Source organism: Monomorium pharaonis, chromosome 2, assembly GCF_013373865.1.
Source record: "Monomorium pharaonis isolate MP-MQ-018 chromosome 2, ASM1337386v2, whole genome shotgun sequence".
Classification (NCBI taxonomy): domain Eukaryota; kingdom Metazoa; phylum Arthropoda; class Insecta; order Hymenoptera; family Formicidae; genus Monomorium; species Monomorium pharaonis.
Genome location: NC_050468.1, coordinates 21,234,546 through 21,254,251, shown reverse-complemented (window position 1 = coordinate 21,254,251; position 19,706 = coordinate 21,234,546). Strand labels below are relative to the sequence as shown.

Here is a 19,706-nt window from a genome sequence, read left to right as displayed (position 1 = left end):
CCCGAGACAATTGTGACACTTATGAAACGCACGCGATAAGCACAGGCGACAGCGTAGTTTACGTGCTCTCTCTCGTGCCACCTTTTAACCCCATAACCCGAGAATAGCGCCGTGATACGCGTAATTTGTCTCAACAACTTAAAGTCGAAGCAACTTTCCCGACGTTCCGTTCAAGTTCGTCAAGAACGATCATCGGGCTTACTTATAGTTCAATGAACAAAATTCTGCTTTGTTGATTACCCCAGTAAATCAATACTCTTATTTCTTATATAATATATAAAAAAAATGAAGAGAAATCTCTCGTACGCAATAAAATACATTTTGCACCATTGAAAAAATATCCAATCATATGGCGGTATTTCACTATCGATAAAGATTCGCGAATAGGATGTAAAATATAGTTGTAATATGACCATTCGCGCTATGACAAATCGTAATGCTATTCATGAAACAACCCCGGAAGTATAGCCTTACGTATATTTATTTGCACTGCAACCTAACAGCCCATAATCGATCTCGTCATAGTTATCGATAAATCATATGTGCTTTTCAGATACAATATAAAACTTTAAATTATTATCGGACTATCGTAGGCTTCCTATATAAATACCGGGAAGAAGGAAGATAACTCAGTTCTCTCTCTCTCCCTCTCTCTCGCAGCATTTTGATAATAATTTATAGATAATATATATTAGAGGAGCATCGATATCCTAGCACCGAGATTTTTCGATGGAGATAGGATCTCGCGACGGATTTCCAGGACGAATCCTCTCATGATTGAATCGTTGCGGTGGGACCTTACTTCGCGGTAAATTTCGTGACGATCAGACACGCTCTGGTCTGGAGAAGATGAAGATTACCACCGAAAAGAATGGCCGGCGGCATTGCTCGCTCTCAGAAAACCACATACTGTGCAGCGGTCTGTGACGGCCGACGCGGGCAACGGTGTGGAACGCCAAATAAATCACGACGTTCACGCCAAGCCGAACTACTCATCCTGGAAAAGAAGCGCGATTTTTCTCCCGACTGTTAATCCTTTCGTGAGTGCCGCGGTATCGGTAAGTCGAGTCTGCGGTCCAGTTAAAGAACTTTCAGTATATTAACCTTCTTGCCTGCAATAATTATTATAATTAACGTCTAAATTACATTCATACTACTGCATGGAAACGCGTTTTCTCTTTAAGAGAGATACTATCTCAGACGAAAATATTTAGTAAAATAGAGATCTCAGGTTACAAAAACGAATTCTTTTTATAATTCTTAGATAATTTTATATTCAAACAATTGATAGATTATTGTATTATTACAAATATTTTGTTGTTATGAGCCATTTGATAATCTTTTGATAATACTTCCTGGATAACAGTTTCTTCGTAAAGTTCTATAATAAATTGAATTCGCGATATCTCAAAAAATATAATAAACAATAAGATTATTCATTTATTAATTTCTGCAATATTTTTTTGTTTTGATTATATATATAATTTTATAACTAAACACTGTTTTTTTAAACAAAATAAATTTTTTCAATTTATCTTATATTTCATATTTTTTAAATTTATTTTAGTGGAGGAGCCACATTACCATTTCTGTTTCTTTATTTATTTATGCAGTATCGTCATATTTTTATAAATAACCTAAACATTGAATATTTTATTGAATGTTTTATTAAATATTTTATAATTTTATTATAATTTTGAATATAGAATCCATTAAACAATATATTGGCGAATGGAAATGTGTGCTAAGTTTTCAATTTAAATTGTTGATTATTACCAAAATTATTATACTAAATATAAATGGAGAAGCTCCAAAATATACGTACCTTCTTTATATTATTATTATTAGAGTTAGAAAAAGCATAACACGTCAAACTTCGAAAATGTCGACGTGTGGCATTTCTGAGTCTGAGCGCAGTGCTTATGACAAGAATAAATACATATAATTAATATGACCTAAAATTGCATTGTTGCCTAAAATTGCTTTTACACGGAAGTGTCGAGAATCGAACGTCAAAACGTACACAATAATACGTTTAATAATTTTCCTAAGTTTAAACCAAATTATTATATATTATCTTTTCCATATATCGGATAAAGACAAAAAATTTAATAATTTGTATAGAAAATTAAATAAAAAATTAAATAATATAGTAAGAAAATATATATCTTGTAAAAACACAAATAATTAACGACAAAATTCCTCATACAAATATAATGACTTCATTTGCACAGACCTTGTGTACATTGGAATTATCTCTTATTGTTAGTAACAATAGGCAATCTATATAAAAACATAGAAATACGATTATGAGTAATTTTGGTAAACAATTAAATTTTACTAAAAATACTTACCGATCAAATTAATTAATTGTTATAATATACAAATCAATTATATAAAAAGAAATAAAAACAAATTAAAAGAGTAAATAAGTAAGCACATAAATGTATATATAGCAACAGTAGTAATGTTAGCAATATCAGTATATGCATTTGAAAGTGAAAGTTATATTCGCTATCAGCATACTTTTTGTTAGCAACTAATTGGTTGTATAAAAAAATTAAGCAATAAAATAAAAGATTGAGTACCTTGACATATTTAACCACTGGCAGTAGAAGAAAAAACCGGACGCGTAAAGTAAAAAGCAGATAAATTCACGTTTCATCTCTTTACTAAAAAGGGATACAACATCTGCAGTTGCTGTAGCCTCGAAAAGAAAACTGCACACCTCAACTTTATCTGCCTCTCACTCTATGTACGTTCGACTCCCCTTCCATTCGCTTCAACATTCCATATGTCGATAGTCAAGCTAAACTAAGCTAGTTGGCACCAAGACACGAATGGATAATGTTCGATAAATAACATCAAACACAATGCAAAATAAAATAGAGCATGTTCAGTAAAGTCAAAATGAGTGAATTCTAGAAATAGTCAATTGTATATTGATAACGTTGTGAATAAAGAAACATCTTTCATAAAATGTGGTTGTTCACTAGAATGTGTACAAGCAAAGTACGTCTTGACGGCAAAACTGTTGTGATAACGGGAGCAAGTGATGGTATTGGCAAAGAGACTGCTAGAGATTTATATGCAAGAGGTGATTTTACTAAAATAATAATTTAAATCATCTAAAACTTTGAAAATAAAATTAACATAAATAAAATGTAAATTTATTATTAATCAAAAGATAATGACAATGCCAAATTATATGTATTATGGTTATAATTATATATAACTATATTTAATATTTATTAAGCTCATAAAGCTATAATATATAGCAATATTTTATAACACTAAAACTTGTTTCTTTCCTAAAAAAGCCTTTTTTGGTTTTTTCTTGCGTCATTTAGAACTATAAAAATCTTATACAATTTTTGACAATAAAAAGTACTTTTAAAAACATTTGTTTAAATAACATGTGCATTTAGGCGCTAGAGTAATTCTAGCTTGTAGAAATATTGAGAAGACAACTAAAGTAGTTGAAGATATAAAAAATAATCCACCTTCAAGGTAAATATATAAATTTGTATCATAAGAACCAATTAATTAATTTTATTTCTTACTTCTTTATACATATACACTTGTGTGTATGCGTGTGTATGTGTGTGTGTGTGTGTGTGTGTGTGCGCGCGTGTCTGTGCGCACTATTAGTCCAGACAGTTTTATCTTGCAAAAGGTCAAGGAAACTTTATATTTGGCATAGTTTTTAGGTTTAGCATACTAATTAATACTCTGAGTTTTTGACCTTGAAATGTTGCCGCTCGCGCCGCCATATTGAAAAAATGAAGCAAAAAAAATCACTTTTTCACGAATATCTCGTCTTCGGTGTAAGATACGTGAAAAATAGTTATTATAAAAAATGTAAAGTATAAAATTCTCTACATTTTATGTTGTAACATTTTTTTTCTCAGATCAATAGTTCCCGAGATACAATGCGATAAAGTGGAGTATTTTTTCCAATTTGTCAGACTATTTCACTTTCCTCTGGAAATTTAAGTTAGTTATTAAATATTTTTTATTTTTTACTTTTTTCCGCACCACCGTGGAGGTAAAGTAAAAGGCGTGTTTTTTTCTATATGATTTCCCCAATAGGCCTAATCCACAATGCACTGTCCCAAGGAATAAAAGATATAAGCTCAGAATATTAATTAGTACGCTAAACCTAAGAACTATGCCAAGTATAAAGTTTCCTTGACCTTCTGCAAGATAAAGCCATTTTTATGTCTCTATTGCCTGGACTATATATTAATTAATTAAATTTTGGCGTGTTGTAAAAAATAGCGATGTGATTCTATCTGTGAGATAAATCTATAGTATAGTTGTTTTTAGGCTCACAAAAGATGAATATGAGAATAACGTAGGCGAACTTGCGATTTATTTTCTGGATCTAAATAGTTTGAAGAGTGTGAGAGAATGCGCTAAAAACTTGCTTACAAACGAAGCAGCTATTCACATACTTATAAATAATGCCGGTGTAGTTGTTCCATATGTTCAAAAAACGGAGGACGGACATGAGATGACATTACAAGTTAACTATCTTAGTCATTTTCTTTTGACACTTCTACTTTTGCCGAAAATGCAGTTATCTTCTCCCAATTGCAGAATAGTCAATGTCTCATCGATTACACATTTCAGTATGTAAAATAATATGATAATATGTAAAATAATACAAATGTTATAAATAAACTAAAATGTTTTTTACTTTTATCCAAGATTTGCATTTAAAATATAATTATAACACATAAATAATCTATTATAGCTGCTGACATAGATTTCAATGATATTAATCTGGAAAAACCTTATAAACATACAAGTTTTACACGATATACAAATTATGCACGAACAAAACTGGCAAACATTCTTTTCACTAAAGAACTCGCTCGTCGATTGAAAGGTATAGACCAAAACCATCAATTAGAATAGCTCACATTTATTCAATATTGAACAATTAATATTTAACAATTGTTAATATTTTATTGTGCAATAAAAAAAAATTGAGTTTATCGTCACACAAAGTTATGAAAAGAATAAAAAATTGCACAAATTTCGATTTTTAGAGGCAAATATTCACGGAATAAACATATACTCTTTACATCCTGGTTTAATATGGACCAACGTATGGGAGGATGGCTTTACCGCAATATTTCTAAATACGATTATTAAATTTTTTCTAAAATTATTTTATATAAATGTTGAAGAAGGAGCGCAAACAACAATATATTGTTCGGTGGATGAAAAGACAGCCAACGATACCGGACTTTATTACTCGTAAGAATACATTATATATGTAATAAAAAGTTATTTTCATAGAGAATGTAATCATGACTAATTAAATTCCGTAACTTTTTAAATCTTCTTTTTTTAGAAATTGCAGTATTGCAACTGCATCTCAAAAAGCAAATGATTATGAATATGCCAAAAAATTATGGAATGTATCCTGTCGTCTTTTAAATCTGGAACCTGAAGAAGATTTTACCATGTTCTTGGAAACCGTCTCACATCAAATGCTTTAGAAAAAATTTATTTTTATGTGAATTATCACGAAAATATAAAAAAAATGTAATTTTTAATAAATAAAATGTTTAACACATATTTTAACTATAAACATTATAACTAATAATTAAAAAAATATATATATACATATATCAATAAATCTATAATAAATACGCAATGAATTTTTTAATAAAAAAAAAAAAAGGAACACTGAACAACTCTGTTATTGTATTGACGAAGTTCGAAGATTATATTGACACGTAATATTACTTTATCTACCACATGCAACGCCTACATTGATTCAAAAATTAATGTTATGTATTACTTTCATAAAAAGAATATATACGTCGAAATAGCAGCGATCAATAACTTTATGATCATTTACAATATATATTCGTATAAATGGTACTTGGATCAAACGCAAAACATAATCGTATATTTCACCACGAAAATTTCAATAATATAGCTAAACCGAGACGATCGTCCAGCATATCGACGTTTTGCACAGCTTTATCGCTAAGTCTGACCTTACGAAACCCCGGAAAAGCAGCAGTCGCGTGGGAGACGATAATTTATCGCGATAGTACTGTCTATTGAGAAATGAAAGAGATTCTCGGAAACATAAATTGATAGAAGAAGATTAGACGCGATTGCTGTGCGCAAAGATGAGATCTACAGCATACGAACTACTCTATTTCTGAAACAAATGGACGCAATAATTTTCCGTAATGTGTGACAGGAGGACTCGCTATAAATTACAAATATTCTCTGAACATTATACGTACATATTCTTATACCGGTTTTCTTTGGAACGAGGCAATATTATCAAGATGATTGAAAAACAGCAAAAGAAGTGGAAGCGCGCCCGCAAATAAAGCGCCGGAAGTGGCCAACTGAACTGTCGGAACGGATAATGGTCGGTCGGGTCACTGACACTTTCCGCATAAAAATTGTCCGCCGGACCGCACGAGCAAGTACGCGTAAGTTTAAGTACAAACGTAAAAAGTAACGGGGCCCAGTTGAAAAGAAGTCAACGAAACGACCTGTAGCGAATCGCGCGGCCCCCTTACCTCGTTGTCCTTGTAGGGACCAGTTTCTCGTTGGTACAGTCCGGCACCTCGAGGAGTCTCTGCCATTTCCCCGCGATGCGCCCTTTCGAATTTAACCGAGAGGCAAACACAAAACGAAACAAATGACAGCGATTTTCAGTGAGTATTTCCGCGATGATCCGCATGAGTCATACGGAGCAGATCTGGCCATCAATTCACGAACATTCACGAGAAATCTGAGAAGAAAGGTCGACGTGTCCACGAATATCGAATATTTAACGCGCATTTCTTTCGAACGCAAGTCAATATTTTAATATCTCATTGGGGTTAATTAATTTGCCTGTTCTCTCTAAGGTATTATCTTAAGTATCTTATCTTCGTTAACCTATCACGGAAATGTTATCTGATAACCGGAGAGCAGAACTTCTATCGCGATAATTATCTTCAGCGAGAACTAACGAGACAAGTTGTCATTACGTGACTCCATATAATGAGGATTTCCGCGAGTGAAATTTCGAGGATGGGAAACATCGTAGATCTGGAACTGCATAACCGTAATGCTGCGCTAATTACTATTTTATTTAGCAGAAGCCTAGAAACCGTCGCAACTCTATTCAAGTTGTACGTTATACATGCCCATTTCCCAAGCTTCTATCGGGATATGTTATTATTATTGTTGCCACTCGTGACTTACACTTATGATGAAAACCATCTTGGCACTATGTACTTTAGTGTAACAAATAAATGATAGTAATTATCCAGCTTCTAAGCCTTTCATCAAGACGTATTATTAATATTGTTGCATTTGCGACACTCACGCATCAATGAACATCTTGACACTATGTATTTAATACAGCGAAATAAAATTCCTAAAAGAAATTTCAATGAAAATTAACAAATTATGTTTAACATTAACTCGTTTTGATAAGATTTGATAATACAATTCGAAAAATCATTTGTAGACTTTTTTTCTCTATGAGTTTATTCGTCTTTTTTTTATAAAATTCTCAATACAGCAGTACATTTGAATATTCTGCGCCTCATAGTTGTAATCAACTTATAACATTAGCAATTAATTAGGATTTAATTAAGATTCTTTTCTTTAAATTCTTTACAGAAATATGAGAAGTAGAACAATCAGCATATGATTAACGTATGTATAAGGTAATCGATCTAAATAATCGAACAGTACCTACTTTCCGTACACAAAAATTAAATTAAGAAATGTATTAATTTATAAAATTATTAAGATAATTTTATAATATTAACAAGCAATATTGGTAGAGGCACGGAAAATTAGAGAAAGGTATATTGAATTTAATCTCTAGTTAAACAAAAGGGTGAAGAAGGGTTTTCTAACAGGGTCAGCCTTATCTAAACGCAACAGAAGCGTTTCTCTCCTACCGATGGCAACCTCATTTCCATGGTAATCGAGTAGCTGGCAGTTAAAATGACCGCGCAATCGATGGAACGATTTACGAGTTTGATGGTCGTGACGGTAACAATGTGCGGTCCATAAAGGCGCCCACGTGTCTATTCGCGCGCATGGAAAACATTTACGAGCTCATATTGGAACAACATTGCTTACCAGCTGCAGTGGTAGTCTTTCTAGTTTATCATATCATTAATCCTATGAGACTCGTATTATGCAGACAAGATTTATTTATAACATCTTTCTCATCATCAGGATAATCGCAATGGAAAATTTTGGCTCAAGATTTTTTTTATTGCAAAAAAATCCTTGGCGGCAATATTTTACATTACGAGAGATAATTGCAACATGATAAAAACTTTTTGTGTTGCTACTTCTTAAGATTAATTGTTACACTGAGAGCTCTGAGAATTTTAATCCGAAAATAACTCATATTACTTAACTCAAAATTATTGCAAGTTGTATCGAAGTGTAGAATAAAAAGCAACTTTATAATTATAATACATGAATGGAGATTGTACTTGTCACACATAAATACAAAAAAAAATATATAAATATAATTTGCGAAAAAGACAAGCTTATTCGCGAAATATATAATACAGTGCAGCTGTATGATGAGTTTCTTAATCTCGCCGTATTCCAAGCTCGTCGATATTCCACAACACGTAATTATCTCGTATATTTCACATTTTATTTAACACTTCTAGAGACTCTCTTCAAACATCAAATTATGATACTCGAGAGCACGGGATCGGATTATTAATTACAAGATTTATGTTGCAACGAGAGAGAAATGTTAAATAAATCGGTCACGTAAGATCTGTATTCAACTGTGGCTTCTTATTAAGCGTTCGTTCTGTGTCGCGGGAGAAGATACGATTTTTCAAAAGAATCGTCACTTAAGACCGCGGAATGGCATAGAATAATAACGCACGATACGTAACGACGATCGCGTGTTCGTAGCGAGTTAAAGTTGCGTTAGCGGCATCATCACTAGCAATTTATCACTACGGCAATTTGCATCGCGGCAGGAGGACAGCAACGCGAGTGGCCGACAAGTGTATCTGATACTTCGGCGCAACATTTTTTTACTAAACAATCATCAACTAAACAAGAACAGATACACAATATTATATTTATAAAGGAGGAAGGATGCCAATACTGGCATAGACCTTTTAAATATTTCTTTATTCAAAAAAAAAAAAAAAAACTAAACATTACATTATATTAAGACTAATAAAAATATAATTTGTTTAGATAATTAAAGAAATAAAAATCCATAAGCTTTTTAAATAAAAAATCTGTTAACGAATTTTCAACCTAATCTGACTTTTATACATTGCGCTATATGTTGTTTTTTACTTTTATTTTACAATCTATTAATGCTACAATATAAAAAATAACATAAAATTAAAATGTTTTCAACTTTACTCTTTTTTACATTTTATAAGGACAGTCCTTTGTAATATGCAATATTTGTAATAACTGCTGTGAAGAAGACATATTTAATGATACATCTGATCAGCAAACACTTAGAAATAACAAAAAAAAAAAAAAAAATGAAAGACAGAAAATTCGCGATATTTTATACTCTTATCTCTTATGTTAACATTTCTTCCTTTCTCCCTTCAATTCTCAGAATCGTCGTTTTTTGTTTTCTCGCTTCTCATCGACCTTGCTTTTAGCGAACATTCGCGCTCGTACATCCGGTATTACTGTATGAATGGTGCCACACCGATCGAGATCGGCGACGATCGATTGTTCCAAGGAGCTGGCAAGAAAACGAGGTAGGGAAAAGTCGAGCGATATATTATGTCGCTCGAGGGATTGGTACGTTTATCGCGCCGATACACACACACACACACACACACACACACACACACACACACACACACACACACATATCACATCGCGTTTCTCTAGTCTCTTTTCGCTCGGGTCGAAGGAGGATGAACATGGCGAATTGCTTAAACTACCGAGAAGCGAGATGACAGTGCAAAGGCCCGAGCGAGTTTTGCCTTTGCGAGAGACTCGCGCCGCATCCTCGCGCGTCGCGCTCTCCTATCTCACGGAGCGCGCGATTTATACCGCGCCGTAAAGGTCAGAATCATGAGCTTGCGATTTTGCTTATTATATCCGCCGCCTCCGTGCAATATTAAGCCGCTTGCGAGGCCAAGCGCGATTTTAACCGCTCTCCGCTAGTTACCTCCTTTTTCGCCGCGAGGGAAACCGACCCCGTACACCGCGGCTCTGCAATGTATCGGAGGCTATTTGGAACATCACGAACGCACCAAATTCGCCATTGTTCGCCGAAGTTTTATCGTTTTGTGCCCGACGTGTTAAATCTTTGTATCGCGCACCGCAAGTTAAAAAGACTCACTTTAGATACATTTGTATGCCGTTCGCTTTTTACTGCGATTCTCCGAAACTGTATTCCCGAATGCGTGCAGAATCTGAAGGGTCTGTGAAAGAAAGCTCAGAGATGATACACTATACTATATATTGTTCATCGAGCGCACTAAATCAGTCACTGAATATGAAAGACTCTAAATATATATATATGTCACGTTTCTTTCTATGTCGAATAACATTACTGCACGAAATAAGAAAATCGTTTAAGTATATACCGCGATACGATAGAAGTACGGGTTTCATCGCAAAAGTCCGTGCTGTTATTCGAGCGGAAACTCTCGAGAGTCAACTCCGACACCTGATACACGCGCCTGTGGAATTACGAATCGCACGATCGAAATATATGCAATGAATGCCGATCACCTTCGTTCGCGTCTAATACCTCGTATTATAATTTTTTCGCGCCGTTAGATTGAGAAACCGACGAGAAATCAGGTGCGAGTGGTTCCGAACTCCCGCCGATCTCGCACGGTACCGAAACTAAGCTAGCTCCGCCCTTGACCTCGATCGTCGAAACCCGTCGAATCGAGGTAATAATCACCGGTGATCCGTCCGGTGTCCCCCTCACACTTCTACGTTACGCTAAAGCAGAACGCGAACTGAAGTCTTTCCGAACCGGGTCAGGGATCTCTTCTAGCGCGGCTTACTTTTTCTAGAGCTAAGCTGCTCGGAAGGCGAGCTCGTGTCAAAGGTAAAGGCGAATTTACCGTTGGCCGTTCACTTTTGACGGCCGATCGTGCCGAATACATCGCGCGCACAAAGTGAAAGAGGCCTACGTAAACAATGTGCAGTGCAAAAAGCACGGTCATCCAGGCGGAACGATGAAAAAGAGGCAGTCATTCTCTACTTTCGCCGAAATTGGACGATCATGCGAGATGAATCATGTTCTTTCGCATATTCATGTCCCGGGTTGACTGGTGAGAGTAATATTCGTGGAAGGTGTCATTTTCAGCGCGTATAAATAAAAATTATAGATCCATACGGGAGAGTTCGGCGAAGCAATTTAAAATTAATTTATTACGATTCAGATTTCGTAATCGTTGCTTGTGAACGAAAAAGGACTCGTACGTGTTTCATTTACGATTAAATTAGTATTTGTAACTAATATCCTGAACTGTGTACCAAGATATTATGAACAGACTTGTCGACTGATTTTTATCCGTCTTTAAACTTTCAGAAATATATAGTTAAATTATACATTTTATTTTTTCCAGAAAGACATTTGTTTTAGAAACTGGAAAATATGTTCATTAATTTTTGGAGATTTTTTGAACCACTTTAAACAGTTCAAAAAATAATCCAACTCATAACTGTACCAATGAAACACCCTTTCCATGTTATAACAAGTTAAAAAAAGGTTAAAAAAAAAACTATTTTATCTTATTACATATCAATCTAATATTCAACATAATATTTTATTTTGATTCTCTTGACGTAATTCGAGGGATTCGTGAGAATGTGAACTAATTCGACGCGATATCTTTCTACAGAAAAAAATGGCGACTAAACTCTTGCGATTTAGTCATCGAGAAATGGACCGTGTCTACCCTGCGATTATCGATTCGATTGTATTCATCACAGCGGCGAAACCCGCAGTCGCCTTTCCCTTATTCGCGCACCGACCGGAAGCGCTCGTTGCTCATCGGCCGCGACCTCAAATGCGCGTCGCCTTCGCTGTGACGAAGACGACGACGACGATGACGACCCGCGCATGTGGGTCGCACTTAGCCCACTTCGCTGACAGTCGCGATATCGTCGCACTGGTCGACTCGAGGCGATCCCACGTGGAAAATTCCAGGTCGCGCAATCGCGCGGTAGACAGCGCGGTGCGCGCTTTCAAGATCGCAAGACCGCCTCCTTTATCTCTTATCGATCCGACGACGACTGCAAATCGAATCTGCAGACAGCGTTCCCGCGTCCCGTCGACGCGACTATTCGTCGAGACATATACGTTTAGAAATACGAGCTTAGAAATCTTCATCACTGGGATTCAAGATAAACGATATAATTATAACTGCTCTGTGATGTTCTACCAGCAATTATAATTTCATATCAAATACGGATCTACGTGACATTGCTATAACAACAATTAACATAGATGGCTGAATTGTGTATTTAATATTATTTTCAATTCTGCAATCAGATTTGCATCTATAACATATGATAAAACAGCGAAACAAGCTTTTTTTTCTGTTGCTCAATTTTTGCTTCTATTTTATTTTAGATGTTATTTAAAATATCTTTATCTGTGCCGTGGAGTTTAATCTTAATTTGGACAACAAACTCTTTGATTGATCTGCTGTCAGTTTAGGCAAGAAACGAAGCACGAAGTGCTCTCTTATACAATTTTCTAATATTCGACATGAAAGCGTTGCGAAATATGTGAATCCCGAATATCATTGCCACGCAGAGTACTGCACGAACGTTTTGAACGCACTTCACGTGAGAACGGCATTGTTCAGAGCCGTTGTAGATATATTACTTGAGGATCCCCGACGGAAATATTACAGGCTATGCGGAACTTCCTCGTACGAACAAGAATAACGGCAGAATCGCTTCCGTGCTGTCCATAAAGGAAATTAAAATCCCTAGGTCTTAAGGGAAAAGAAGTTCCGCGACTTGCTAATTGTCAGACGCGCCAGGGAAAGGTGAAGTGCATTAATTAACCTCGCGGGGATTAATTACGTAGCATACGCGTTTATTTTACAACATGATTAACAAAAAGTAAGAGTATACGGGCTGCTGTAAGAATCCAGCTTCTGATTACGGAAGTTCGCACCACTCGGAATCTTCGAGATATAAAATAACTCGTATTCTCATGCCGATAAGTCACGTAAACTTTCCGTATCTATCACACAAATCTTTAAAAGGCGCGGCGTACATAGAGAAAACGATTTCTTTGAATATTTTTCCTCTATTTATTTGAATTTATTCATTTTATTTAATATTTTATTTAAATATAGTTATAATGTTATATGAAATATTATTTTATTGACTAAAAAAAGTATTGCTTTATTAAATCAAATAGCATTATTAATAAATAATCAAATAAACGTTTGATTCTTTAAATAAACAGTTTTTTGTTCGATATTATTTCAAACCATATATTTTTTGTTTTTAATACATTTTATTAAATCTAAAGAAATCTTTCTCTCTGTGTATACTAAATTGTTGAGAAAGTTTTAAAATAAAGGTAGAAAATAAGAGATTGTGAGACAAAAATGTTCACATTTCCAGAAAATAAAGGTTAAAGTTTAACTCAAAAGATTTCTGTTACACTTATCATGATGTACTATTTCCATCAATAAAATTTCCCCGATTGATTTACTCGATTCTACGTATCACTGTCTCTATTGTGTATGCACATTGAAACGCGATAAAAAAAAAGGGGGGATACAAAAAGATCGAAACTTGTGAAATCACGTATTATGCCGGAGCACGTTTCAAGATAATAGCGATTGCCAACTTCCTCGCCTCGTTCAAGACTGCGCGACGGCAGGTAGTAGAGTGTACCCGAGTGTACGCTTATGCTTGTTTACATGATTCCGACGATTCGAGTTTCTCGGTGTCTTGGCGGCGGCCGAGCGGAATTGTAAAGCCGCCTGTAATTCGAGAATTCTCGGCGGACCGAGCGATGGCAGCGAGGAGCTGCCAATTTCGCGCGAACGCGTGGACACACGCGGTTCGTCTCGAGCAAAAACACGAGCCGAATCGCGCGCGCGAAATTATCCCGCAACCCGAGCCGTAAATCGCACGCCGCGCGGGAGGAAGTAGAGAAAGAGGAGGCGGTGGTGGTAGCGAAGACCCCGTGACGAGACCTCCGCCGTTCCGCTGCGCGAAACATCGAAACCGTTGCCAATTTGCAATTGCCAATTCTCGGAATCGGAAATATTTTTAGTGTCCGCGTAACAGTCGCGCTTTATGCGATGCACTTAAATCGCGCGTCCGCTGCCTCCCTCGATACGGTAATCTTCGACGCCGCCCGTGTGAGATATATTTGTGAGATACATTCGATATAGTCTTGACGCTATTTTAGGAAGGCAACTTGATGTAGCTGCGATGAATGAATACAAGAACGGATAATTTTCTGGTATAAGATTTGCACCGGGCAAATTGCGTGCAATTTACCTTAAACAAATAGGTACTTTTGTTTCAAAAATCCTTTGTACTCACCATCTTTAAAGTCTCCTCGGGCCTCAGCAGGTAGAACATGGACTGTAAGTGTTGCTGGATATCGCATCCTGCCGCCGAGACTCGCCTCGAGGGGCGAGCCCTTTCGTTCGGCGGCAAAACCAGGGCTGCGCCCTTGCCCGCAAAGTAACATTCGCTCAGACTGCAAAAATAACAAACAATATTTTAGTAAGCTGCTCTGACGATTCAAATAAAATCATGATAATCGTACTCAATGTAAAGCAGTATTTTATAAACGTATAATAATATAAATATGTCAGAAAGATAAAAAAAAACTGCAATAAATTTAAAATCGAGATAATCTTCCTTTTTTATTAAAAGAAAGATTTTTATTGTTCCTTCTCTTTTAATAAATTAATTAATCGAAAAATAGATTTATAAATTAAAAAAAATATCTTCTTAATATCTATACATATAAATATGTAATTAACATATAAGACTAGTTAGTGAAAATCCATTAAAAGTTTTTTTAACACAATTGCTAAAATTCAATATGCTATTTTTCTAATTCTATGAGTCAAATATCAGTTTCTAATAATTAAAAAAAAAATAAATTTAATAATAGTAAATTTAATTTACATAAAAAGATTTGAAAAGATAACACCTCCTTTTAATAAGTGACAAATTATCGCGCTCTTATCTCGATGCGATATAAGTATATCGCGTGTCTTTTATTCTAAATCAGTAAGAAGTGTTAAGTTCAAGGAAGAAATCGATTACGCCTTGATAAGAGAACAAACTAGAACTTCTGACCCAGTTTGATAATCCCAGACAGCTGTCGATTTTAATCTTCAGCACAAAAATAACTGATTGTGAGACATTAATTGTTTTATTCAATTTGCTGCTTTGTGGACGCTGTAATTAGCAGTGCATCATCGAATTTAATTAATTAACCGCTACATGATTGACTACCAGATCGATACGAGACCGATACGAAATCGGCGAATATAATATCATTGAAACATACTCTCTGCTATTTCAATTAAAGATATTACTTCCAAAATAGTTACAAAGAATGTATTAAAGATAAAATCAAATATTTTAAAGCGCCTTGTATATACCGCATTATATAAAACCACTTTGACTTTACTATGTCACTAGTAGTTATATTAACCGACATCGGCGTTAATTAGCTTACTTTAATTAGGTTTTCGCTTGGAATACAATCAGAAATACTTATGCGAGATATCGTTTGGGAAGAAATGCGGCGCTACGCGGTGCATCGACCAAGCAAAATTGCTCCATGAGAACACGCCTAATCTACAAATCAAATCTATAGTACACACACGCGTGCGAGGATAATGCACAAAAGGTCGACGCACTGCTAACACTCAGCCAGCTTCTTCCCGCAAACGTCATTTCGCATGTTTCTTCCGTAAATTAACGTCGTTGCTCTCGAATGCTTTATTATATTTACGCTGCGCTTCATCATTATCACCAGCGATTGCTCTCTCGATGCCTTAGTCTAATGAGATGAGCGTCTTTCCACGCACGCACGCACGCGTGCATATACGCACAGAATCTCTTCCATGATGCGAATGATGCGACCACGTGTCTAAATCATATATGTGTGTGTGTATGTGTGCGCGTGTGTGTGCATTGTGATTATGCCAGTATGGCGGTGCCATTTTCTCATGGTAAGTAAACCGTCACACATTTTCATATGATAATGGCCAGTGACCAGACGACGCATCATAAACCATTTAGAATACGCTTCCAGCTTCCGCTATCGTGCGCCACAATAGCAAATTTCGCCGCCGAGATTTTACCACAGAATATATAAATATACGCAATGTACTTGTATTACTTTATACCGCAATATTTAAACAAACGTGCGAATAATTGTCTCTGCGATCACACACGTAACGTTACATGAAAGTTACATCTCGTAACTGGTTCCATTGTCCTCCACCATTCTTGAGACATAAATATATAAGTATGAGACATAATTCGTGTTAATTCGTGTGTGATTTTCACATTTATATTAAGCTCTTCGTACACAAAATTACATTGAATATAAATAAAACAAATTAAATGGATAAAATATTTTTTAAAAATATCGAAAGCAATTAATTATTGAACAAATTAATTTAAATAAGAATATAGAAATTTCTAACCACTGTCTCAAATTCGCACAGCGAAACTTTTTTGACGTTCACAATATTCGCATTTTGCCGATAAGTATTATTTTATTTTATTGCGTTCGATTCAAATTAATGGAATTAAACAGCATCTCTTCTAGAGATAGAATTATTATATATTATTTCCAGATTAAAATCACAAATGTGTTATTATCAATGATAATCACGATGAAAACGATGATATTGTGATAAACGAGCAAATTCGAGCGCCGAGAAACGAAAATGAACATCTATCTCCGTCAAAATCGGCAGATCGATGTTTAATGCCTCTCTCTAATTATGTTATCGAGAGCCACGACGATACTTTCACACGATCGGATTACCTTACCGTGACGCGGCTCAATTACGCGCACGAGCTTATTAACAAATCGGGCCAAGTCAATCTAGCTCACTCGACATTCTCTTAATATTCACTGCAAAACCGATTGGATGACCTCCTGGTTATTAGTCCATTTCGATAGTCTCTCACAGTTTCTACATATACATAGATTAGATTAGTGAGATATCGCAGAATGTCGCAGGAACTGGTGGAAAGTAAACTTACAGCGTTCCTAAACTTTTGAAGCAATCGCTTTTAGCGGAAATATTGAAGGACGTGAGAGTGCTTTTCGTAATTTCAGATTCAACAACCGATATTTTATCAAGTCCCAAGTTAAAACAATCAAAGAGCAAAGACACTGAATAGATAATATTGATAAGAATTTTAATTTTACAAGTCATTGTTAATTATTGTTAACTTCCACATCATGTCAAATATTGATTAAAGATAAAATGTAATGGAAATATTTTCTTGTTCTAATTTTTATCTAAATCAATTTTTTTTAATTAATGGACAATTAATTAAAGACAACGTAATCAATGTTAGAAGTGTTGTTATCACTTTTTGGCAGTAGTAGATTATATTAAAAAGTAATTTAGATATTTTACATATAATATTAATCACTACTATCTGACATTAATAATAACTTAAGTTACCCTAATAGCATATTTTATTATATAAACAAATTAAAAACTGAATTCGTTCATCTTTTTGAAGAAATGATACGTGTCCTAATAACTTGACCATCACATATCTCTCACATATCACATAACCCGAGACAGATCATGCCTTTTCAAAACAGGAAGTTTTCCTATTTTTACCAACATTTTAAAAAAAAAAACGGGGTCGCTCGCGATAAACTTCGAGGATCGCGATCTCAGTTTAGACCAAGAGAAAAACAATTACACACCATGACTGATAATTCGTAGGTTTCTAATGATTTTATAATGACTGATGTGAGCATAGTGTTTACTATCTGACGGTTTTATAATAGTTGTAATTCCATCATCAAACATTACCGCAAGGTCTCACGTCGGCCAATTACCGCGACCGATCTCAATTATGAAAGAGGTTTCGTTTTTTATACACTTCGCAATCACAATCGCGCATTTTCGCGCGCGCGCGTGTTGTGTGCAAAAGTGCAAAAGCGAGCGAACAATTCGCAGAACGTTAAGCAGGCTCATAGCGGGCATCGCGCGAAGACACGCTGCGCCGTAAACGATAGTTTACAATGCATTTTACAGCGGTGCCCGGCCACGCTGCTTTTTTATCAGCCGCGGCTGCTAGCCAGCGCGGAATTTCGCCCTTGGTCGCCGTTAAAGATTTTCAAGGCTACGCGAATCGCTCGGCTTTACGATAGGCGCACGTTTGGCCGCGCGCGGCGCATAACTGCATAATTAACGAGAATGATCGACCAAATAAATTGCGACGGCCGGCTCAAATAACGCCGGCGCGGTCTGATCTCGGGCTGGAATAAGGGGAAACCAACTAACCAACACGCGCATATCGAGAGAACGTTTAAGTATTCGTCGCTGGCACGAACGCGCATCGGTGCTCATTATTTTCATGCACGCTCATATTATAGCACGGGAATATTCCTTGGATATTATAAATATCAAACTCATTAGAATACGCCAAACTTTAAATATCTATAATAAATTATAGAATTAGAATTTAAAGATCAATTAAAAGCTTATTAAATTGTTAAAAATATTAAATATTAAAATATATTTCATAGTAAACAAATTTTTAATTTATCGTTAATATATTATTATTAGTTAATATTATCCATTAGTATAAAAAGATTATTTTGTAGAAAAATTAGAACAAGAGAGCATTTTTGTTACATTTTTACAAATTTTAAAAATAGAAATATAAAAGTCAAATATGTGAAATGTGTAAAATATCAATATATTGCATTTATACATGTTTCGTACTGAAGATATTTAAACAAGATACAAATAATCAATTATAAGCAAATTTCATCCCTCGTTTATCTTATAAAAATTAAATATAAAATATTTAATTAAAAAGTAATTTAGCTAATCAATAAGTAACTAATTAGCTAATAATTTTTTAATGAAATATAATCCGATTAAATCACGTCGTATAATTTTTTATCTTTGCAACATGCGCGGACACTGTTTGTCTTCCTACCTAAAATTCAAGAGATTTGTGACACATCTACTACAGTCATTGTTTCAATAAAAAAAAAGGGGGTGTTTCCGTAACTGGCATAAAAGCAGATTTTTCGATCAATGACAATAGATTGAATGCCGGAGGTATATTTATAGCAAGCAGCTGACGCTGGTGTGGTAAATCGGAATAAAACCATCTCTCTCGAGGCATCTGCGTGGAGGTAGCAGAACGGTGAAAAGAATTAATCTCGAGGCGGGGGCCCCCGTCCTTGCTCTAACAAAACGATCTTTTACCTGTCGACGTAGCCGTCGTTCAGGTATATGGCCGGTACCCCTGCGTTGGATGCTGCAGGGGCGTTCCCCTCAGGATTCTCCGTAATGGCGCACTCGGGATAGGACGATAACTACAGAGATCGATCACCCGTATTTCTCCGGCTGTACACCGAAATACTTCGTCTTCGTCGCGCGAGAGGTTTTCAATGCTCTCGCAAAGAGTCACAGATAGAAGACACAGCAAGAATCCTTTTATAA

At 35.4% G+C, this 19,706-nt stretch overlaps 2 protein-coding genes across 4 annotated transcripts in view; one reads left to right on the top strand and one right to left on the bottom strand.

The window, feature by feature from the left end:
* Window positions 1-19,706, bottom strand: part of LOC105831818 (protein phosphatase Slingshot homolog 2) — a 134,649-nt gene that overhangs the window by 61,906 nt on the left and 53,037 nt on the right. For all 3 annotated transcript variants that reach the window (XM_036283118.1, XM_012672240.3, XM_012672241.3), the window contains one exon: window positions 14,560-14,719. In XM_036283118.1, coding sequence (XP_036139011.1) covers window positions 14,560-14,719 — 160 coding nt within the window. The remainder of the gene's footprint in view (window positions 1-14,559; window positions 14,720-19,706) is intronic.
* LOC105831820 (retinol dehydrogenase 11-like) lies at window positions 1,606-9,184 on the top strand. The gene is made up of 6 exons (XM_012672243.3): window positions 1,606-3,097; window positions 3,429-3,510; window positions 4,330-4,634; window positions 4,760-4,894; window positions 5,058-5,268; window positions 5,366-9,184. Exons 1-6 carry the CDS (start codon window positions 2,980-2,982, stop codon window positions 5,511-5,513), a joined length of 999 nt encoding a protein of 332 aa, XP_012527697.1. The 5' UTR covers window positions 1,606-2,979; the 3' UTR covers window positions 5,514-9,184.